This window comes from Oreochromis niloticus, linkage group LG22 (genome assembly GCF_001858045.2).
Source record: "Oreochromis niloticus isolate F11D_XX linkage group LG22, O_niloticus_UMD_NMBU, whole genome shotgun sequence".
Classification (NCBI taxonomy): Eukaryota; Metazoa; Chordata; class Actinopteri; order Cichliformes; family Cichlidae; genus Oreochromis; species Oreochromis niloticus.
This window is the reverse complement of record NC_031985.2, coordinates 13,458,544-13,483,044: the sequence shown is the minus strand read 5'-3', so window position 1 is coordinate 13,483,044 and position 24,501 is coordinate 13,458,544. Positions and strand designations below refer to the sequence as shown.

Sequence of the window (24,501 nt, the reverse complement as noted above, 5' to 3'; positions counted from 1 at the left end):
TAAAAATTATCTCCAAATTCCAATTTGTGTATCTTGAAATTTAGACTAAAAGCCATTACACACTGAGTGCGTCATCGAAAAGCAACACGAAATTCAGAAATTTCCAGATCAGATCTTTCCGTCTAATGTAAACACAAACCAAACGCAACTCAAAAAATTAAAAAAAACCCCACTGTGATAAAAATGAAGTCAACATCAGACCATGATGAGCTCATCCTTAAACAGGAAAAGCAAGAACCTAAGAATCTGGGTCCAGTTCACACTAAAAGGCCATTACTCATAAGTATGTGGAAATTTGGAGTTACTTAGTCAGGAAGTCAAAATATTGAGATAAGACTTAGTTAAATCTGTTTTGCTTTTTTAAAAACTGCGTATACAAGCTTCCATAACAGGCATAATAGGTGTTATTTTAAGACGATAACACAATTATTACCCTATTTGATTAGCAATGACAGTTACCAGAAGCACAGCACTACCGCAGACAACCTGTTTATTTTCTTAAAATTGTAAAATATCTACATATTTGTCACATATAATATACACCTTCCTGTATTTTGTTCACCATATAAGACAACATATAAAAAGTGCTGTAATTGTTTGTGTTCTTCTATATTTTATAGAGGACTAGAATAATACATCACACATGGTGTTGAGTATTTTCTTGGGTTATGCTATCAAGTTTGAAATGCTAGTATCATGACAACCCTAGAGCCAAATATAATGTCACACAGCCCCCAGAGGTCTTTTGGACATGTCTGTAGTTTAACTATTCCATGTGTGATCAGGTTCGATGGATAACTGATGCAGTTTTCACCTAAAGGAAGCATGTTTAACATAAAAAGAATCGGCCCCAACACAGAACCCTGTGGAATCCCATGACTAACTTTTGTTTATGAGATGATTCTCTGCTAAACAATTGTATATAAATTGGAATCTATCAGCTAAACAAAAAGAATAGGAAAAAAACAAAGCTGCCCGTGTCATCATTTGCACATGCCTCGGTTTCTATCTGTCTAGAAAAGCTAAAACACAAATTTTGGCGTTTTCCAAACAAAAACAGGTCAGCGGCACTCACAAGCTTGCTCAGAGTCCTGTAAAAACCCTTCTCCTCATGAGTGTGGGGCCTTTTTAAAGCAAATGAACCAAACAAGTTCATTCACACCTAATCAGATATAACCTACAGTACAAGTAGATTTGCATGATGAATTTTAAGCTTTCGTGACAATACCTTGTAATTGTGAAACTGTGCCCCCTCAGAAAAACTGACTACACAGAAACCCAAGGGAGGCCGGACTTAGACAAACAGGCAATAAGAAGCAGTTTTTCACTCATGTCAGCGCAAACCTCTGTCAGCGTGATCAACTGTCTTTACAAGCAGATTACATGCAGTTCAATATCATCAATCCAGCAGTCACAATTCATTCAGATTTTTATTTGTTTAATAGGTCTGCAGCAGCGGTTTCTGCTTTCACCCGTTGTAGTACTATAAATCTAAACAACCTTCCAGGCTAATAACACTTTTCTGCTGATCTTTAGAGACACACGTGGATCGGCTCAAGCTACAACCACAAAGTTATTATTTTTTTTATTGGATCCCTGCTTGCATTGACTTTGGCTAACACGGAGGCATCTGAGGGCTCAGTTCATAAACAGTTGTTTTACTCTTGGCATTGGGTTAGCTCAAACCAAACAAGCTATCTTCTCAGGAAAAATGTGGTTATGTAAACACACACACACGATACCCTCCTTGCTTTATTCATCTCGAGCTGAAAACCCCAAAACATTTCAGTTTCAATGAGAGTGTACAGACAGCAGTCTCACAGAGAAGAATGAGAATCCTTCGCAACAGCAGCTGCTGCCATTTTAGCTGATGTTAATTGACAAAAAGCCTTGTTGTATTCGAGAGAGAGGAACCGAATCACCTTCACGACAGCCCTCGTTCATTCACAGAAGATGAACCGCACAGAATCACTGCAGCAATTTTCAGATCTGACTGTGAAGAGACAACAATTTGTTCCTGTTCTTGCAGGAAAAAAAGTTCCACTATTCAAATGTGCCATTTTAAGTTGTTACAGTTGAAACAGGTGAGTCATAAAGCTGAACTGAGCCAGGAGTCCTACTCTGCAGACTGCAGGAAGCCTGTGATATGGTGGTGGGCGGCTGTCACAAAATAACTTATTAATGGGTAGATTTGCCTCACTGCAGCAAAGTTTCTTCGGGTGGTGGTGTGTTTCTCAGAGACTTTTTGCAGCATATGCAGCTACTGACATATTGAACAATGAGTTCAAGATGCATTTTATCTCATCGTTGTCTTCTTTTTTTTTTGAATACACTGTTGCAATAGGATAGAAATTATACCAGGAGGCTTCTTAGACGTAATCTTGCTTTCCTAATGCACTTCGGGCAACTGGTTAACGGGTGAAATCACTCATTTTATTTATGCATTTATCTGAGAGCTATTTTGGTGCATGGGGTAAAAAAAAAAAAATAGCATGACCTTTTGCATTCAGTGATGTGTCATTGCTGGGCTGGACCAACTCACACTCACCGTGACTGTGGAGCCAGGAATACAGACATGGGATAAAAATAACAACACCAGTGCACCCAGGCAACTGCTGCAGAGCGATCTGCTGCAGATCACATTAAAACACCCACAGCTTAAATAAATAATAATTAAAATATATCATTAGAGTCAAGGTTTTAATGGTTCGTGTTGTTCCACAGACCTCTGTGTGTGCCTGAGTGGGCTGTGAGAACATGTAGCATTATTGCTTCATGGTATTGTTTCATGCTTATTAAAGGAAACTGAGCAAGAAGTAAAATTTCCCTCCATGCTTGCAGGTTTCTCGTCACGTAAATGGCTCGCAAAGATGAAGCTGCAGTGGAAAATGTGAGTTAAAAGCTGTGTGTAAAAGAGAGTGTGGACTCACAAAGGTCATGTTAGACATAGCACATTTGACACTGTAGAGAGAGACCAGCAGATTTGTACGTTTTGTATGGTTTCTCTTAAACAAACACAAAGACAGTAGACTGTTTAAGTTACAGTTCCTGTCAGGTTTGGTCTCATTAGGTCATATTAGCTGTTATTGTTCATTAACTGCATTTAGTGAGGAATTTAAGTCAAGAATCAACAAAAGGTTATTTATAGCAAAACTGACATTTTTTCAGCTTCTTTTTAATAATGCAGTAATGCTTTTTATTGCCAAATGTCTGCATACTTGTATATGAATTTAAAAAAAGACAGATCTTCCTTAACTCTCTTGGTTGCCTTCATTAGCTGGTGGACTGATTTCTTTGTGATGGACATGGGTTGAATTTTATGCAAGGAATGTGACGCCGAGTGAGCAATTCCAAGTGAGGTCCAACGAGCTCGTGTTGAGGACAAGAAAATAAAAAACAATATGTATTTGGATAGTTCTTCCCCCGTGACAAGTTTAGCATGCTAGGGTTAAACGAAGGTTCAGCCTTAGAAGGAAATGGGTGGCCAAAAACACAGGATGTTGATGTGGTGATGGGGTGTGCGCATTGACAACAGGCTGGCAGAACTGGAAGATACAAACAGCCTTTATACAACAGGTGGGTGAGCGGGCGCTATCTCCTGAGGAAGCTGAGATGCTTAAAAATATGCAACAAAATGCTGGAGATTTTCTGTCAGGCAGGTGTGGAAAAGTTTTGAAATATTATAATTTGTTATAGTTTTTTATATTTAAATGTACGCTTTCAGTACTGTGCAAAAGTCTGATTTCTTTGTGTTTTATTAGGCAGTAGCTTCATTTTACAGCACAACAGTGAGCCCAAACACAGTGCCAGTAGAGTAAAAGCACACCTGGATAGAAAAACACAACGAAACACAATCAGTCGTGGATTGGCCAGCCCGGTGCCCGCACCTTACCAGTACTGAAGCACTCTGGGGTCATTTTGACAGAAAACAGAACAAAAGGCAGACAAGGTTCAGCGAAGAGCTTTGAATGACCTTCAGGAAGCCTGGAGCACTGTTCCTGAAGACTACTTAAAGAAATGACAAGGAAGCTTAACTAAGAGGCTGTGTTGGAGAGTGAAGGAGGTCATACCAAACATTGACTTTCAAGCTCATCGGGATTATACAAACTCTGTTTTTGCCTTTTATAGTGCATTTTTATTGATGTTTGTACATTAAATTAAATAGCTAAACCTAGTTCTCATTTTCCTGGTGAAATATAAGGAAATGAGGGTTGGCTCAAGACTTTTACACAGTACCGTACATATACTGCTTAAGCCCTGTTCACACATACGTGGATAATTGGGTAAATATTATTTGGTGACCAAAAATTAAGCTTTTGAAAAACTCCTTCCAGGGTGAAGATTGTTAGAAACTTGATTTTTTTCACCAGGCATGAGGAAAAATGAAAGTGTGCACCTTTGTTGATTTTTTATTATTATTTTCATCTTGTGATGTGTGTCGGTATTATTTGTGGGCTTCTGATTGACCAACACTTCTATACAGTTAGGGTTATATTGCCACCTGTTGCTTTGGCATGTTCTTTACTGTGCTCGACATCATTTTTGAGTTTTTAATGTAAATAGCAATTAAATAAAAAAGCCAGAAAATCCATGTTTAAAAAAAACACATGTATGCATTATTTAAGCTATATGGTGTAATGGTTAATATAGTCGCCTAACTTGTAAAAATTCCCAGTTTAAGGCTGAGAGATATAAACTTTCCTGGTTTACTCCTAATGCTTGCTCGATCACATAAAAACAGCAAACATGCAATTAAACTCTGGATAACGAGCAGATAAAGACCTCCCAGCAGAGATTAATTGTTTATCAAACTTTTCCCTGCTAGCTCAGGAGAACTGGTGGGTGTTTTTTTTAGGTTACTGTGGAGGAAATCACAAGTCACATATAACAAGGGCCAGTAAAACTCCTACTGGCCCCTTCGATGCTACAGCTACAGACTTACAGTATATATCTGGAGAGACACATTCATATTTCAAATAGACATATGAACACTAACTGAAGGAAGGACACACCTGCAACCACTGATTCAAATCACATTTAACATTTTACTCACTCAAGTGCAGCAGCAGCACGCTTCCTGTTTTTACACAGTGTTGTTTTAATTTTGTACAGCAATGTCATTGTATTTATACTGCGGAACAGGGACCTTTAATGAAACCATTTAATAGTTTTATAATAACAATATGAAATCAAAATAAGTCCTAAAAATAGATTTCTACCCTGGAGTATTAGTATAGGACTATTTTCTTTATTATTTGTATTCGTCAGGAGACCAAGCACAAAAACTCACACTGAATACAAAATACAGATACATAAATATGGAAATATATAATATTTTTAGATGTTTTACATTATCGACACAAATAATTGAGACCCATTTGTAAAATTACAGCAGAGTTGCAAAACAAATAACAAAGACGCATACTAAAAAAATAAAAAATAGAATTTAAAGTCTCTGTAACTGATAATAAATTGTACAGATCATGTAATAACAAATAAAGCTTGCAGAAAACGAGTCACTATATATTTTAATTGCAATATGTAGGAAAGATTTTCCAGATTTTCTATCTTTTTGGGGTTTGTGGAAAATATTTAATCATGTTTTAAATTACATAACAGGCTGAAACCTGATCTCCCACAGTTTCAAATCTGATTTAGGTTTCAGATGGAGATTCACAGCCTGGGAATTAAAACCCATATGAGGTAACAAAAGCACTCGGTTTGTAACTGGGAACCCAAAGGCACCTGAACATCCACACCTTCACTGGTGTTTGTGGTTTTATATGTTAGTGGAGGAAGAAATCCCATAAAATAGGCCTTCTCGGTGAGTCATTTTGAACTGTATGCATTTCAGAGACTGTTCGGCACCCGTGCAGGTCACGGTTTATCCCTCTCCTTTGTTTACCGCCACGGACAGCGGTCCTGGTGCACGAAGTCCTCCCCCCGTTTACGTCCGTGCAGCTGGATCCGTGCACGGGGAAGCCCGGCCGGTAGTGGCGGAGGGGCACAACGTGACCTGACAACAAGGAACCTCCGGGAAAACCGTCAGTCCTGAGCTATGTGCAGAGGAGAGGCTGAGTGGGGGTCCGGCAGGGGGGGTTGCAACAAGCGACGCGGAATGCGGCGCCTCACCTGCAGACGTGGAGGGAGCGAGCACAGGGAGGAAGAGGGGGAGGTGCAGCTCACTGAAGGGGCATCGACGAGGAGGCGTCGGGGCCTGCGCTAACGTGGCGGCCGTCGGGAGCCCCCCGCTGGCCTGGGAGGACACCCCTTGTGGCTGGGAGGCGGAGACGGGACCCCCGCTGACGTCAGTAGGCCTGTCGGTTTCCTGCAATAGAAAGTGAGAGAGAAGGTGAAGGGAGAAAACACAGCGGATCCCCTTCTTACTCTAAAAGGTGTGCTGCGGCCCTGACACGAGCCAAACCCGCACCTGTGAGTATCACCGCGTCCCGCGCGCTCGCTTTGCTCGCCGCGCGCGTTTGCGGCTGCTAAAGGTCGAGCTCGGCTGCTGCAGCCGGAGACAGTCCGACATGCTTTTATAGCTGTGTGTGTGTGTTGCCCGGTTTTAGCCCGTCGCTAACTTTGAGGGGGGGAGAAGGAGGGGGAGGAGGAGCAGGAGGAAGGGGGGTCTGTTACTGAGAGAAGAGAGGTGTGAGTCTGTTTGTGCATTTATTTTATTATTTGTTTTTTGCGCAGTGTTGTTTTTGGACCCTGCAGCACAGAAAAAAAGAAAAAAAACTTGCGCTCCGGGGTCGCCTCTCTGCGCAGTGCCCACTGTTGCACTTGGAGGTAAGCCAAGCAGCTACACCTGCTGCTCCTCAGTGTGTTTGCGTGTCCGCTGTTGCCGTGACAAACGTGTGTGTGTTTGAGTGGCTGAACTGGAATCTGACTGCATTTTGTTGGATAAAGGGAAGCGTCCCATTCGAGCGCTGTTGCAGCGACAAGCGAGGGGTTTTCCCTGGCTCCTCCCTCCCTCACAGGGCGTTCACGTGTTGCAACAGGCACAAAATACGCTATTCCCACGCATTGTTTTTGCTGACTTCATTGCACGCAGTTAAATGCCAGTAATGCCCCTTTTTTCTTTTTAGCTCTGCTGTGCTGTGCTTCTCATGACTGCACTGCATGAACCCGGAGCACACATCCTCCTGCAGCCCGCTCTGCATCTAATGCTTAATATTTCTCAGTCTTGTGATTAACGCACTCAGAGCCAGTGCGGGCTGCTTTTGCATTTCGCCCCTCAGGTGTGAAATCATCACTCTTTGGTCACCTGAACGGGACGCAGCATTGTATGTTGTTCTCCCTCGCTCTCGTTCTCTCTCTCTCTCTCGTGTCAGTATCGGGGTGTTTCCTCGCATATCTGTGCGCGCACAAACACACAGGCAAGCAGTCAGGCTGGCTGGCAGACGGACTGACAGACAGACGAAACGTCTCTCTCCTCCTCCTCCTCCTCTAGCTCCTCCAGCTCGTCCGCGCCGTCGACCCCTGCGCTCAAACACCACCCGGCGAGGAGCCCCTCTTCATGCGTCTGCTGAAGCCGAGCTTGCATGTGTTTTTGTGCGACCTGCTGCAGCGAGTGTGAGTACCGTGAGATGATGTCATTGCTCTAGCGCCACATGTACCAACTGTATGGAGACAAATCATCACCATCATCATCATCATCCAGTTGTAGTAAGTGTTATGTAACATTGGTGAGGAAGAGAGGAGGGGGGAGGAAACAAAAGACTTGATTCCTGAAGCACTGCTGCTCACCGCAACGTGCACGTCTCCTGCAGGGGTAAGGGGGGTGTTTTGGGGACACGGTGGTGGAGATGATGCAAGGGCAAAGGAAAGCTAATGGTGCCATTAAATGAGAGGTTTTATTCATGATTTTTAGTGATTTCCTGTCTGTGCAGAGGGGGACCGTTTGCTCTGCGGTTGCTTGTGTATGTCAGGTAGCTCTGTGGGTTTGACATCTGGGTAACATTTAACTTGAACACCCACCTTTTTCTGGCAGCCGGAATTTGCATTGCAGCCATAATAAGCTTCTAATCTTCCATTCAGGGAAAGGTCATCGATTGATATCGGTGCGAAAACAACTGATGGAGGGTGCAGACCTGCAAGACTGAACTTTGACAGAAAGATCTCTGACACTTCTTCGCCTGACGCTCAGAGGGGGGCGGGGGGGTTGTATAGTTTGCATGATTTGAGATCCATGCTGACGTTCGTTAAAGTGATGAGCAGTAACTCTATCATTTCTGTGTCAGCCTCGAGATCAGAGCGGCAGATAGCAGCCGCTGCAGGGTTATGTTGATATCGACAGAATGTCTTCACACCTCCTCCCCTCTGACGGCAGAGAGCAGGCCGAGCCTCACCGCGCAGCGCTGCACGTAGTTTCAAGGCGGCCCTGAAATGGGGGGAAAAACTCCGACCCGGGCACCTGTTTGAGGAGCACGCTCAATCAGCCGCTCTGTCCTGGACTCCCAGACAGCTGCCAAGTGGGAGCAGGAGAGGCTGCACAGTGCCTCATTGATCTGTGGAGCTCATGTTTGTCCTCTGCAGACTTGATGTATTCACAGTATATGTGTGTGTTTGTTTATTCCCCTCTAGATGTGCCAAGACTGCTCAGGAGTCGACTCACCTCAAGGTTAACAGCCACTCCCCCCCCCACCCCTCAAGATGCACCTGTGAACTGAGGCAGAAAGATGCCGCGCACCAAGCAGAACAACCCCAAGAATTTAAAAGGTGAGTTAGCGACCGTCCTGCTTCGAGGTTTCCTGAGATACTTTCGGCTATTGGATGCGTTGGTGTGGATGGAAATTTTAAGGGGAAGTGCTCTGTTGACTCGCCGCCTGGTTGTATTTCTTCCTTCAAGATGTGTGATTCGATTGAAAATAGCATCTTTATTTCCTGAAATGTCAGGCTTAGAAGAAGAAGAAGATGAAGAGAGGAGCAAGGCATGAACTAAATAAGAGGATCTACAGCCTTGCTGGTTGTTGCTGTGATAACATTATTTATGCTTATCTGAGAACTGAGTGTAGTGTTGGAATAGCTCTCCAGTGTTTGGGTTAAGTTGTGCTGTTTCTCCTTGAACTCCTCCAGGAATTTTTTATGTTTTTCATGAGATGATGAAGTAGTTTTGGTTCCTCCATTTGCTGTTCTCGTCTACATGCGGCCTACAGACGTCAGTGCGCTTTGTTGCTGGTTTTCGGGCTAATGCTGCCGCCTTGTGAGAGTTTAATTTAGAGTCTTTGTGCTCATTTGCAGCCTAAAATTTGAGATTTTCTGCAAAGTTGGCCTGCTGGCAGCTCATGTGCTGGAAAAGTAACCCTGATGCTGATTTTGTGCTCTGTTTCTAGACAAACAAGATAACCTGTGTAGTTTACCAGTGCACACGTGGTACATATACCTGCACTCACAGTGCGCACAGGTCAGCAGTTTGCCTTTACACCGATCTCCTCATTTTCTTAGTAATGTTGCTCTGCAACCATCAACGCAACTGAACAATCGTGTTGCTTTGATGTCAACTTTGCAACTTGGCATTGGACGCGAGGGGACGTTAAACCCTTTAGAGCACTTCTGAAGACGAGGCTTTGGTGGATAAAAGGCTCAAAAGCAGAACTTCCTCCCGCGTGAGACTGGGCATTGTGTCCCGTGTGAAACCGAAAGCAAATATTAAAATTATTATTTTCAGATGTTACGCAAAAATATTTTGAGTTTTCAGTCACACTCTGGTTTAGCTGAGGCCACAAAGCTTCTTGGTTAGGTTGAGGAAAGTTGTGGTAGTAAAAATAAACACACAGGTTTGATTCTCTTCATGGAAACCGCCACAAAGCTAATCTCGTAGGCTCAGCCCTGTGTTGGTTAGAGATCTCACAGTATTAGTTCTTATCACTCAAAGATGAAAATTCTGCAGTAGGATATAGACTTAAATAATAAATAATGCCATCAGTAAAATTCATCTTTAATTTTAATTTTGTGTATTTCTGTAAATTACATTAAAAGTAAAAAAGAAAAGGGACTAATCTAATAATAAATATAATACAATTTTAAAATATTAAAGATATCAGTGATTATCTTTATGTTCCAGTGATATGATGATTGTGTTTCTGGCTATCCCGGTTACCCTGATCAGGCCTTTTTCTTTCCTCTCTCCTCCACCTTGCTTTACTTCATATTATGGGTTGAGTTTAAGGTAGATGATGCACGACTTTCCAGTAGTGGCTGCTTTATTGGTGTGCCCTCCCTCTGGTCACTGCAGCGAGAGCAAACTGAGAGGCTTATTTTATGGCCGGTCGAGTTGCCGTTTCACCTGAGACATCCCGGGGCTCCCTGCCACCAAACGCTTCATGTAAAACTTGTGACCCCATTTTAATTTTTTTTTATTTTAAATTGTGATGTGATGCATTTTTGCTTTCACATCTTTGTGTCCCGAGTTCATTAATGTAAACAGAGAATTGTGGCTTTTGTTTGCCTTTCAAAGCGCAGTATTAACATAAAGCGAGCCAGTGTTTTGCTTTTAATCTCTCTCAGTGGCTCTCATGGCCTCCAGGGCCTGCCACCTCTTACACAACGGTGCGTTACAGGTGGTTTTAGGTGCTTGTGAATGTGCAGATATTTACTTGAATACAAACATTTAACAAAGTTGAAGATTAAAGGTCTGGTGGAGGCATGCTTAAGTCAAAGCATCCTCCCGCGGAGCACCAATTGGCTTGAAGGATTCCTTGTTATGTCGAGAACTGACAGATTTGTGTGTCAACAGACGTTTGCAGTTCACAGATCGACAAATGTGCAGCGTTACATGCTGGGTGTGAAAATGTGCATCACTGCCATTCCCCAGCAGTCAATCCTCACAGATTTGTCCACGAGCAGCCAGCCAGAGTCCCTCTGTTTATCATATAAACACTTCCTGTGTGTGTGTTTTGGATTTTTTGCTCCTCGTGGAGCCTCTTTGGACAAACCACATAAATAATTGAGCTTTACAACAGTTCATTACTTTGCCCGACAGAGGACGATAGAAATGGCGGTCGAACGATGCTCGAGTCTGTTTAAATGGTGTTGGTGCAGACGGCGGTGCTGCAGCTGCTGCAGTGTTTGTGGAATTTGAATTTCAGAGTTTCAGAGGATGATTAGCAGAAATTTGATGAGCGCAGCTGATCGTTATTTCAGGGGTGTGTTTAGAAGATGTTGAATGGAAGCCAAAATTGTTTTTATTTTTTTATTTTAAGGAGTAAAAATGTGCAAAGAACGAAATTCTTGTCTTTGTAGTTGTGTTTTGGCTTCTTTAAGTTGTCCTTGAAGCAAAAGGTGATCTGAACTTGATGTTTTTTGCACACATATGACTCAGATCTGTTCTTTCATGACTATTTGAACACCACAAACCACACCGAATCTGATATTTTTCACTTCTGATTAGGGTCGCTTTCATATGTGCTTCTTATAGTAGTTGTATAAAGATCTAACACGTGCCCTTTCCATCGCTCACCTGAGTGTTTTCCACGAGTCTTGTGGGAGAGATTCTGACATGTGTAGGTAAAAGTGACCTTTCACTTCCTGAAATTTCCGTTTCAGTAAAGCCATTCGTGTCACAGTGAAACTGCTCCTGGCTCCAGCTCCTCATCCACACGCAGCTCTATATGGGAGAAGCCTGTAAGTTTCAGTTGACTCTGTTTATCCTCTTCTACCTGAATCAGATTACAAATGAAACCGTGAACGCTGATTTTGCCTGTAACAGCTCTATTATTGTGTCAATGTGTTTAAAAACAAAGGAGAGAAAATCCTCAGTGTGAGGGTAGCCTGCACATGTATTCTGTTTGTCTGGGGGCATGTGATGTCTCCCTCAAGCCATTTTCTGTGTTTGAACTTTTTTTTTCTTGCCTTGTTAAAGTTGGTTTGTGATTCTTTGTGTGAAAGATGAACTGATTGTGGAAATCTGGGCCGATACAGGTGCTTTTAAAGAAGAATCTGGCTCACAGCTGATGCCGATATTGATGTTTTTAATTGATTTGTGTCTGTGTGTTTTATCAACTCTTCATTTTTCAGCATTTATCCAGTACAAATGCTGATGTTCGTTTTATCATTACTGCCCAGCTTTGTGAGCAGAGTGTCTGAGGTCATTTTGACCCTTTGTAGGTTTGTTTGATGTATCCAGCCCACTTTAGTTGATTCCCAAAGTTCAATTTGCTTTTTTTTGTACAGCAAATGTATGAAATGTGAAGTTGTGTTGGCTGTGATATTACAGAGCAGGGCTCGCAAAATCGCTAGCCCGACGCCCCGGAGCTAGCGATTTTTCCAGTCGGGTTACCAAAATCTATCTCAGCCCTGCCCGTCGGGCTATAGGAAGGAAAAATATATGTCAATGCTGTTCCATTCTTTCTCAAATGTAGCTGGGTAATTATCTCATTGGCATCGACGAGCCTCTGTCAATATGTGAAATCGAGTTTGAATTTGCGCTTCTTCTTTTTTTTGGCTTTCACTTTGCGATCGTGCGAACTGTGTATAGTGAGCGACAGCACTGATTGGTGAGTGACAGATTAATTGCGCACCAATTCCTCTGACATCGTCTTATCACTCATTAGCTACTATTCAAACGTGACAAGTGAAATTTCCCGCAGCAAACTTAAACATGTGAGAGGTTGATTGCGCAGAGAATCGCTGACCGTTATGTAAGTACGTGTGTAAAAGCAGCAGGATTTACGCGGGAATTTTAGTTCTGCTGAGCCAAATAAGACAGGTCAGGGTGAAGAAGGGACAGCCAAAGAAAAGCCGACCACAAAACGGAAAACTTATGACAAATCAGACTATGAGGCAAAAAGAAAGCATAGCTTTTTTGGTTTCATGGACAAAATAATTTCTGTGGCTGGAATATGACAACGTAAATACCATAATGTTCTGCCGGGTGTGTCGTGAGTTTCTCTCACTATCTGAGTCGACAAGCGCCTTTGTAACTGGGACCAGTAATTTTAAGAAAGACCCCCGTTAGAACCCATGAGAAATGCATTGTTGCTGAGTCTGCAGTATCTTTCCCAGAACAAACAGCAGTTGCAAAAACATACTAAAAATAAACCAAGCACAACAAGAAGTCCTGAAAAAGCTGTTTAGAACAGTGTACTATGTTGCAAAGAGTGAACTATCACTGGCAAAATGTAGCCGTATTTGCAAACTTCAAAAAGCAAATGGCCTAGATCTTGGTTCCACTTACCTCTTACCCGTGATTTCAGTGGAAATTTCAGATTCAGGATCTGACACAGACTGATTCATGTTCTACACAGTTCCAAATATTTGAGTTGATGACTGTAATTTTTATACAATTGTTGTAATTTGTGTTTTAACAATTTTTTTGATGGATGTTTTGTTTCCTTTACAATATTATACTTTAATGTATATTACTGTAAAGGAAACAAAACATCCATCAAAAAATTGTTCTCATGTTTTTTTTCGGGCTAGTTAAATTTATTTTGGGCTACCAAAAACTGAAGAGTGCCTGCTCGAAGGGCTACCAGGGATTTTGAAATTTTGCGAGCCCTGCAGAGATAACATATGGCAGTGGTGCAGCTTTTCATTGTTTGCTTAAGTAAACGAGGAGGAGTTTCCACAGATTTTGATTGTATTTACAGCAGATAGTTGTTGGTGTTTTTGTGCATGTGTTGCAAGAAACATAAGTTTTCCTCTGCAAATATTTCAGTCTGAGCCCCAACTGCACAGTCTTGGGCTGCAGGTGGAGACAGGAGTCCCTGTTCTGCTCTGCAGCTTTGGTTAGCTCGGCGTAGCGGCGCGTTGAACCAGCCTCTCCACCTGCTGTAGGTTGTGGTTAGAGAGGCCTTGAAGCTCATAAATTAATCACATATGGTGCTGGTCTGAGCCTGCCTAGGTGAAGTCTATGTGTAATTTCTGAATGTGCGGTAATGAAAACTATAGCCCGAGACATTGTTTTATGGCAGCCTGCTCTAATAAACTGTACATTAGAAAAGGCTAAAAGGTTTTTACTTAAATGGAAATGTTAGTTGTTTGGTGGGTTTCTGTGGCTGCTCGGCTCATTTTTGTTCAGTAGGAGGAGAATTAACTGTTTTGACATTTTAATGTGGAAGCAAGTGTAGAAACAACTGCACTGTGGGAGGATTTTTACATAAACGTCCGTTCAAAATTTACGATTTGGCTCTTTATTTTTGGTCAGATGTTCTCTTGTGGTGGTAAAATCAAACCTTACAGTTTAAATGCAGCTCTTTACTTAGTTTAAAGTAAAAGTCTCTCTGTCTTTCTCATCTTTTAAATGCAGTACAGTGTCAGCTAAGTGCTGACTTATTTCCATCCTCCGTTCTGGTGACATTTCTGAACATGTTGTGGGGAGTACCCACTTCACTTCCTCATCACTCGATGACTTGTTGAGACATTTGTTTGGCGTCTCCTCATGCCTTTTGACCCAGTTCATCACCTCTCCTCAGGGCTCTGCTCTCAAGGGGTTTTCTTTATCAGACAGGAAGTGCTAATTGCATGGCGTGCAATCACATGCTTAAACACTGCTGTGGAGAATTTCTTTTTCTGGAAACTCAAAGAAGCCTCTTCAGACTGCCCTGAAGCTGTCACATGATGATGCTCAATGCCCAAGTTTTAAAAAACACTCTGCTGCCTTTAACACAGAATTTCCTTTGCATATTAACACTGCAGTAATTCATCAAGCAGAGAGGTGCTGTTTAATTCTTTTCTCAGGTCCTCTCTGCCTTACAGGCTTGGCAGCATCTGCCTGGGATATAAAAAGAAGCACAGTAAAAAATTTTCCCTCCAGTCAGTCTGACTTGACAAACATTATACTGTTAGGAAACGAAGACCGAGTGTTTTCAGAGTGTTAGTTACATTATTTCTGTTTTCTCAAAGTCAGTTTTTATTGTTTTAAGCCATATTTTACAGAAGTGCGAGCCCCGTGGTGAAGCTTTTAGTGCAAAAAGAAAAGCGAAGATGAGTTTTAAGCTTCATTAATTTATATACTTCAGAGAGCAGGTGTTTTTTGGTGTTTTTTTTTTGTTTGTTTGTTTTGTTTTTTTTAAAAGGCTGTGGGTCAGGTGGTACAATGTGTTTGCCACTAACCTCAGTTTCATGGCGGTTTTGTCCCCGCCTCTTCCACGTGTCAAAACGTCCTTGAGCAAAAACCCAAACTGACTCCCAGGTTGCTTTCATGGGAGATTTCCTGCTCTGTGTGTGTGAATGAATAACTGAGAAATGTAAACTACTTGGAGCACCACGGAGGTAGAAGTGTTCTAAAAGTGGAAACCATTAATCATATCTGTTGCATTCCTTTGCGTGTTATCTTAAGGTTAAAATCTGAAAAAGACCAAAGCATGAGGATTTATTTGAAAAAGAAACAAGCACTCCTGAGAACAGCATTCCTCCTCCAAGGCTGAAAATGTGCCCCCAGCTGTGCATGAATCCAGATTAGTTTGTGCCAATTTTTTGAAGTTATGAAGTGGTGTTATGATGGCAAATGTCCAATATAGCCTTTTCTCACAGTGGAGATGAATCCACATCAAGATCCTGGTAGACTGAAGTTAATCACTTTTAAGTTGGGCCAGTCTCTGGTTAAATCCATCCATAACTTTTTGAGTAATCCAGCCAAGCAAGCAACCCACCCACACACACAACCTCCTTGGCGGAGGTAGTTATAGCCATGCATCAAACACAGTGATGTTTTTCTGTGAGTGAGAATTACCCGCCAGTTGAAAAAAGATGATGTTTTTTCATTTTAAATTGTCTGTCAACTCATCTTTTCAACCCCAAAATGTCTGAATGTTCAAAGTTGCAGTTTCTCTAGTGGCCACTTGAGGCTTGCTACAAAAATGAGCTATTTCCCACTGACTTCTGTTTTAAAATGTCAAATTTGTTTACAGCATAGTACAAAAAACAACCTGGTATTAACGCGTAATGCCCTCTTAGCATTTTTCTTACCTTCACCTCTGCTTATTGGAGTCACAGTGCTGGACCTTTTGACTGTGTTTGTGCCTTTTGTAGTGCTTTCAGTGAAATTGTCTGACTAATAATACGGCTCGCTGTGTGATGCAGACATCCAAGAAGTCCGTGCTTTAGCATTTGGCGAGTGAAAGTTAAATATTTTATTGGTTTGTTACTTGGCGTGAATTAGCAGGTATCTATGTCTGTGCCGTGCCCATGCATAGATGTTCAAGTTAGCGAGCAATAACTCAGAGACAGTATGGGTGCAACTACCATGATGTCACCTGCTGGTTTCTGAATTTCTGTCATGACCCCTTTGAGTTGAAGGTTTCTGCTGTGGCCATCTTGATTGTAAGAAACGGGATGTGATGATGAGGGGCGGGTCTGGATGGAAAACCGCTTGCTTTTTGGCGAGTGGAAAATATAACGGCTAATGCTCCTTTTTGAAACATTTGTAAAAAGGGTTATTCAGTATGACCTAAAATGAGTGACTAAGCCTGCAAACTCAGCATTAAAGTGTTTCCAGAGTTCAAGAAAGAGACATTTTATTTTTTCATAGGCCTTTTATAGGACCTGAAGTCTTTCTGCAACCACAGCTATTGCCATCTGGTGCCTTTCAGACAGAATGCAGGTTTAAGGGATTTCCACATTGGCTTAATTTTTCCGAGCAGGAAGCAACAAACATCTAACTTAGTGGTCTACCCTCTTGTGTGACATGACCACATGACCGCTCAAAAAACCCCCAGCATGCTAACTTTCAGTCCAGACACCAATGAGTGATGCCACAGTGGCTACATCCTTCTTTTATATGCAGTCGCTGGCTACCACAATCTATTTTAAACTTGAAACGACATAAAATGTCAGTTAATTATGATTTCTATTGGCTCATTGTTACTAGGGTTTTATTGTTGCTGTTGCCAGGAGTTCAATGCTGGTGTCAGACTGGACTTTCAGCATTAAACTGGATAAAAATAACAACCAACTGATGTTCAAAGCATGATCACTGATGCTTAATTTTTTCAAATTATTATATATATCTATATATTTTGTAGAAGGAGAAAAATCTCTTAACACTCTAAGGACAGGGTGTTCAGTTTAAGATTAATAAATACTTCCAGAAGCACTTGGAAGAACTGGAGTGACTGATAAACTGGTCACTTGGTGTTTAACTGTGGAACTGAATAAGAAACACGCAGATCCAAACAAACGGCCGAGAGGAAGGAACTGTGAGTTTGTTTTGTTTCTGTTGAATCTGTGGGCTGCTCTGGGAGAGCGTTCGCTGGCTGTATTTTTGTCTCAGTCATAACAAACCATCGCACACGGAGCATTTTTCTCCTGTGAGACACAAAGAAGGAAAACCCTGGTCTCAGGTCATCAGTGAATCATTTACCCTCATGGGAAGGCTTTAAGATTGATTAAAGAAGCTGAACTTCCAAACTAAATATTAACTTTTTAATATTCTTTACTGCCAGGGTTGCATCAGGCTCCCTTCAGTATATAGATCATGTGTTTGTGTGCACAGTCAGGAATGATCTCGTGACGCAGGTTGTGGGTAACAGTGCAGGAAGTTAGGAACTCCTGTCCTCCCTCCTCCGAGTCTTTGTTTACTTTTGTCAAACAGCTGCTCTCTCAGCAGCTCTGCTGCAGTGGTTTCCTCTTCAGAGGAACACACACACACACACACACACACACACACACACACACACACACACACACACACACACACACACACACACAGAAACGCAAGCAGAAATACAAATAACAGTTGGTGTACTTAGTTTTGTTAAAGTAAACAGTACAAGTGCATCAACCTCAATTTATCCACTGTGAATTTATCCTCAGTGATTAAAAGTGACTTGCATACTGGATTCATGCCCACAAGCTAACAAACTAAATGCACTTCTGCTCGGAGCTTTACTCACTTTTTTGTACCATGTGCACAATTTTCACATTCAAATTGGTCTGTGGTTCGCAGCTTAAATAGATGTTTTCAAACTGTGATACTTTCTGTTAGATATCAGCTGTCACAGTGGGGATACTCATATTAAACATGGCCAAAATTTCAGCTAATCAAGTCATGTATAAGTAATCACTGTTAGTCATTAGCTCAGGCTTTAAAGACTCAAGTTTTTCTCTCTCTTGACTCTGTGTGATGAAGGAGAAAGCAGATGTCCCCAGTATGGTCACCTTGGGCAGCTCTGGGTGTGAGCACAGAAGCCCGATGTTTAAGCTTTCTTTTTTCGGTGGGGCAGCTAATCAGAAGACAGATCTAAAGAGAGAGTAGATAAAGCAGCTTGTTTCAGACAAATGATTACCTCAGAGGCTCCAGTGAGGCCTGATATAAGATAAATAAGGATTACTTTGAACTTTGAGTCATGCAAAGCTAGTCAAAATGAGAAATGAGCATGTATCGTCTTTAAGCTTGTGTTTACAGTTGAGCGATGGCTGGTGAGGAGAAATATTAATCTTCAGAGTATCATTTGAGCCAAAAGAGTTCACACAACTATAATAAGTGCATGTAATACTAAAATGTTTAACATCAACCTACACTGACTGGCCTATCAGAGCTGAATAGGACAACCTTTGGTATAAAAATGCTTGGTAGTATCCAGTGTGAGGTTTCTGGTACTTCAGATAAAAACAAAAATAAATAAAAACAACAAAAATGTCGTAACTGTAAGATACAGCTCGTCTTATACGTGGAGCTGCCTGAGTGTGGATGCAGGCGTTGGCAGCTTCACCCTTGGTGGTCTGTTTTGTTTTGGTTTTTTGATCCTCTGCAACGACAGTAGCAAGGAGGGAGGTCGACAACCTCAACAGCATCACAGCGATGAGGAAAATCCTGCAACATCGTCACGATATTTTTGACCTCACGTAAACATCGGGGACAGCGAGGCTTAAACGAACAGAGCTACGACTCCAACCTCAGACCTTCAGTTAAATCTGGACACTTTAGTTTAGCCTTCACTTTAATAATATTCAGATTTAGAAGCACAATAAAATTCTTAGTTGGTCATTAAGTTATTGCATTCGACATTCCATCGTATGTTTTAAGACAATAGCCTTTTATTTTTAAAAGTTTAACTTTTAAGTTTGTTGCTTTTAAAAAACCAGCACAAACAACTTTATCAGTTAAATTCAGGTCATAAAATGATCAATGACATTTAAGATACTAATTAGTTAAATGTGATAGAGGTTTTGTTTTCTAAATTTATACAATACAGTTGCCTTCAAACCCTTTATAATGTTGTTACACACTGTGTACAGAGTGGGAACCAGGAAATGTGAATAGACAGAAATAGTTTGTGAATTTTAACGGTTCAATTACAAAGTTAGGTCTCTTTGACTAAAATGTGATCTATACATAGCATCTCTTTCTCTAAAAGATGTATGCTATATGAAAGTGTAGCACAAAAAAACTAAAGTGTAGAGAAATGACAAAATTCATAATACAAAAATGTTCGTTTGTTTTGGTGTTTGTTGTCAGCACAGTGTACCTAAACTTGATATTTAAAGTTCAAGGAGGTGGGTGAGAGATCCTGTGCTCTATACTGGGAACTAGGTTGACCATCTGCATGTGAAAGTACTGTTTTAAATGGTGGTAAAATAAACACCTTCACCTGAGCGACAGCTGTGAATGTCAGCTGTGTTGTGCGTCTAAAATAGGATGTTTGGCCTAGTTGCAGTGGAAAGTGTGGCCTTGAATTTGATTGAGAAATGTTGTTTTGTTTTTTTAATCTTTCTGACAGTGTGCACCGAGCTGTGTTCACCGCCTGGCTTTAGAGTATTTATGGGCCATTTTAAAAAGTCTGAAAATATCTTAAATTCACAGTTACTAACAAAAACACCTCAGATTTTCTTACATTACATTTGGAGTTATAAATGTTCTAAGTCACGTCACAATGTTAAAGGTCTTTAAAAATACACAAGTCCTTGCCCGGGTTGATTTTAAGCTCAGTGGGTTGATGCGCTTTCAGTTCACTGGTGGAAACCCTGAAGATGAGTTCAGCGACACGTGCCTCAATAAAAATAATACACTTGGTATTTAATCTGCATTGTGTGTGTGTGTGTACTATGAAATAGTTTCAATTTTAATTTTTTACTGAAATTCTCATGTTTCACTTTTTTTGCATTCCATTGCTGGTTTCAGTTCAAGTGGTTATAAATGTTTATAAGGAAGGATTTGCTCTTTTCCTGATTTCTTGGGATATTTGTCACTCGTACACGTTTCAGATCTAGTCAAAGTCAGACTTAAATCACATTGAGATTATATTAGACAAAAATAAACCTCATAATGTTTTTCAACCTTGGAAACAGTTGTGTGCGAGAAATGTGCAAAAAAAAAAGAAATCCAGGAAGAATCCAGTACCTAACCGTAAAAGGAAGCCGAAGTTGTCATTCTGCATTCTTCTTTTTATCCTACTAATCTTTAAAGCTGTTGTTTTGTCTGATGATCATTTGGGTTTCCGTGGGGATGCCCTCATAAACGTCTTTGTTGGGCACAGGTTTCTGTTGCATTCAAATAAATGACAAAAACAGGAAAGACCTTCTGAGAATAACTTTCCATCGGTTTCACCCAGTCACCAGAAGTTTCCCAGTCTGTATTTGTAGCTGTACATCCTTTTTTTTTTTCAGCATAGTCCACAAACATCTATGTGGTGGTTTGTGGTGTCTTCTAATTTCCCCTCTCGGGGGAAGCACATGCAGAAATAGACAGTGAGGTGTTGACCTGCAGGAGACCCTTTCTTTACAACCATTTAATAAAAGCCAGACTTTAGAAGTGTGCTCATCTTACAGTGTTGGCGTTTGAAAACTAGAGCCAATCAAAACGTGTCTCAATATGAGGGAGAGGGGATTAAAAATGCTGTGTAGTCCCAAATAAAGAGGCACACCTGGTACCTGTAAGACCATCTTCCAGACGCCACCTTCCATGTGGTGTTTATCATCCGTCTGTGTGGTTTCTTGGGTTTTCTCTCCCGTTCCTGGACAAGTCTGCCCCTGAAAATGCCCAGACTTGTTACCAGCCTCAGTATTTATTAAACTGACTCTGCATTCCTCGTCTTATACAAAAAAAGATCCTCACACCAAAGCCCTACAGGTCTGGTTTTAGCTTTAGCGGGCATCACGCTGTGTGATTAACGGTAAACAACCGCAGTGAATGCGGGTACATTTAACAAGGTGGAAAATGTTTACCCTGTAAAGCTGATGCAGGGAAAGGGAGACGGTGTTTCCCATCCCTCAGTGTGCTGACACAGATATAAATAAAGCTTCTGCATCTTATTACTTTAACCTGTTGGCTGATTAATGTGTAATGTGCGAGGATGGGGACTTTATTACTCTTTAAGCAGGTGCAAAATTATCTTTACAAGCCAAATTCTGGATTTGATTTGTCTTTAAGCTTGTGTTGTTTTTTTTTTTTTGTTTTGTTTTTTCACTGCTGCAGTAATTTGCAACAAACTGCCATCAGTTTCCTGTTAATGATCAACCACTTCTCTGACCTCAGCACTGACTGTGGTTAAACATCCACGTCCAGAATCAGCTACAGCAGCTACTTCCCTTAATCACAGTGGGCACGCTAACCGACCCAAGGCCGACACTGAACACAGGAACAGAGTTGTTTGTTGCTTGAAAGCTGCAACAAAAGTCGAGCTTCTCTGGCCTTTGTTTTTTAGCAGAACTGACCTTCTTCTAACCCTCGGGAGTGTTTTGCGATGCCTCTTTGTCAGCTTTCTGCACTGGCCTTGTGCTTTGGCTTTGACCTGCTATGCATTTCCTTCCCAATCTCCCTTAATCACAGAGTCACACCAAGGTCAGGGTTTCTTGAAGGTTTTCAACTGAATGTAAATTGTTAGGCTTATCTAGTAGTTTCATTTTGCATTTAGACTCAAATTAAAAATAAATCTGATGTAAAATCTTAAAAAATAGTGTCTTGTATACCAATAGGAGGAAAAATAATTTGGTATTAAATTATATTTTAATGTGAAATTGTGATAAAGCGCTTCATTTGCAGCTCAGATGATTATAGTAAGCTTTCTCTCACACCTTCATAGGTTTGCTTCATTTTTGGCTTTTAAAGGTTTAAAAACACCACTACAGACCACCTGCTCAGCACCACACAGCCTTAAGACACAATGAGCTGTCGAACAGAGTGAAGCTGGAGGCAATCTCTGCCAACCATTCCACTTCCTGCTAATCAGAAATACAGAAATTTGGTTGCACAACAGGGAGCGCTCGTAAAATCGTATTCCTTAAATACGAGAGAATGGAGGAGAGCTGCTAAAATAATTATATAAATCTGCTTCTAGACAAACAAGATGTTATTTCAGTTTTCAAAAATAAATTGTCAGTATGTCCAAGTAATTCGGATTTTGTCCTTTAATTTTTTTTCAGCTACATTTTGACTATAAAATTGTAGCATTCTCATAATACATATGGCAGCACAAAAGTACTCAACCACCTACACATGAAGCTACAGGAGCTGCTTGGCCATGCCATGAAGCTCCTGGTGCACAGTTTTCTGTCCTGATGTTAATAACAGAGGAGGTCTGGGGGGGAGTTGCTGTGGTTCCAAACACTTTGCAATAACAACACTAATAGTTGATGGTGGAATATCTAGGACCGAAGAAACTGACTTGTTTGTAACAGAGAGCTCTTCTGTGAAAGAATGAGTCATTCTAATTTTTGTAAATTCAGCCTGCACGGCTGGTGGTTTGTCTGTGGCACCCGTTTGTAGACAATAACTAGACTTTGGAAGCGTAGTTAAACTACTACAGAAACGTTGGTGTGTATATAAGAAGTTTAACTTAACTGCTTGCGTCATGCCTGAAATCAAATTGGCAGAGTAGCCTACGGTGCTGTGGTGGCCTTTCTACTCAAAATTAAAATGTGAATTATCAAATGTTGGAGCTTTTATCAAAAATGAGGTTGACTTCACTCTGCACGAATACCTCCCTGTGAAACTGGAAGTCCAAAGAGTGGAAAACTCTAAACTTAGAAGTTCTTTAGTGGAGTGTTTAGCTGCTAAAAGGCCACACATTTGACTCAGGAGTGGGCAGAAACCCCAAACAGAGTTAAGAGAAGACCAAACACAACTGCAGAAGAATGACGATATTGGTGTGTATTTACTGGATGTGTATAATAATAAGGGGGGTTGTTGAATTTAGAGTGTTGGCTCTTCTTTATCTCGACTGATCGATGTTGGGCCTTAAAGCAAACTGTGATTACTCTGGCGTTGAATCCTGGGCTCTGAATATCACTGCAGCGATATCAGGAGAAAGATGCATGAAGGGTAGGTTAAATGTTTGGGATGTAGGGGGTTTTTTGTCACTACGCTTGTCTACTGAGTGTAGGGGATTTGTGAGCACACACTTTAGTACTTCAGACTGCAGGAGAGGATACTGGGACAGAGCCATGACTTAGGGCAAATACAGCAATGAGTGTGCAGGTGACTCAATGTGAACACAGACTGATGTCTAGTGGGAACGTCTGAAGTTGCTAGCCTGACTAGCTTCTGTTTTCTTTGTAGAAAAGAGAATCTGGCTTCATCTTTGCAACCAATCAGGGCCGTTATTGAGAAGCTCCTATCTAGAAAACAAAACACAAACACTTAACTTTACTCAAAGTTCTCAATGATTTTAAGTTTAAAAAGCATGTTTTTTCTTACTTCTACTACACATTTGCTCACAATGAGCGTATCACAGCATAGATCATTCTCTTTTCTGACACATAATGACCAAAAATGTAAAAAATGAACATGATATTTTATTCGGTAGGACTTGAAATGAGGGATTTAACCCTGAAACTCATCAGAGAAGTGTTTACAGAGGTTAAGTGTGAGGGTTGTTTTTCCTTAGACTTCCTAGCGCCAGAAGTCGTTGTGCAACCACTGGTATCCCCTCCTTCCCCTCCCATTAAGAGTGTAGATTTTAAGCACTTCCGCATTGGCTTCACTTTTTAGACATGGAAGCTATGTCCATCTGTTATACTGTCTATGGTAGATATGCCCGGCATCACATGTCTGAAATGGTCGTCAGCATCAGAGCAAAACAAAAATTAAAAGTGTCCTATTTAGAGTCTTGGCTGGCTCATTGTGGTGGCAGGGGGTGAGTCAAGCGCTTTGCTGTTATGAAACTCTCACATTTTCATTCAGGGTTCGTGTCTCTCTGTTATGTCTTTAAATGGCACAGTGGCCTCTTCCAGCTGTGTGTCACGGTGACACCTTAAGTTTCATAGTGTTCATAATAAGTGGTATTGTGGTGGTGGTGGGGGGAAACACTCTGATTGCACATTTGAGGGAAATACCAGAGATATTAGAGCTGTAAATTCTGCGGTGGTTTTATTTTTTATTTCATTTTCAGGTTTTCTTTTCACTTCGCCTTATTTTCTCTTAGTTAATAGAGCAGGTTTGCTCATTTCAGTTTAGTTTCATTAGTGTCAGGGTTATAGTTTTTTGTAAAAATACAAGGTGGGCAGAAGTTCAAAGTAGATGCTACCAGATAAACATCGCGGTGTGGTAACGGGCACGACCTCCTGCCGCGTAAGGGTCGTGAACCTGGTGCAGTGCTGCAGGGAAAGGGTTAACATCCC

The 24,501-nt window shown here is 41.3% G+C and overlaps 1 protein-coding gene across 5 annotated transcripts in view; it reads left to right on the top strand.

The window, feature by feature from the left end:
• Window positions 1-6,296: 6,296 nt before the first annotated feature.
• hivep1 (HIVEP zinc finger 1) overlaps window positions 6,297-24,501 on the top strand; it is a 67,558-nt gene continuing 49,353 nt past the window's right edge. Inside the window, exons 1-3 of one of the 5 annotated variants that reach the window (XM_025902611.1) lie at window positions 6,326-6,432; window positions 7,454-7,575; window positions 8,587-8,721. In XM_025902611.1, coding sequence (XP_025758396.1) covers window positions 8,682-8,721 — 40 coding nt within the window. In that variant the 5' untranslated portion in view covers window positions 6,326-6,432; window positions 7,454-7,575; window positions 8,587-8,681. Of the gene's footprint in view, window positions 6,433-6,819; window positions 7,669-8,586; window positions 8,722-11,597; window positions 11,626-24,501 lie in introns of those variants that run through there. The other 4 variants (XM_005452777.4, XM_013272566.3, XM_005452779.3 and 1 more) reach the window with 4 other exon arrangements.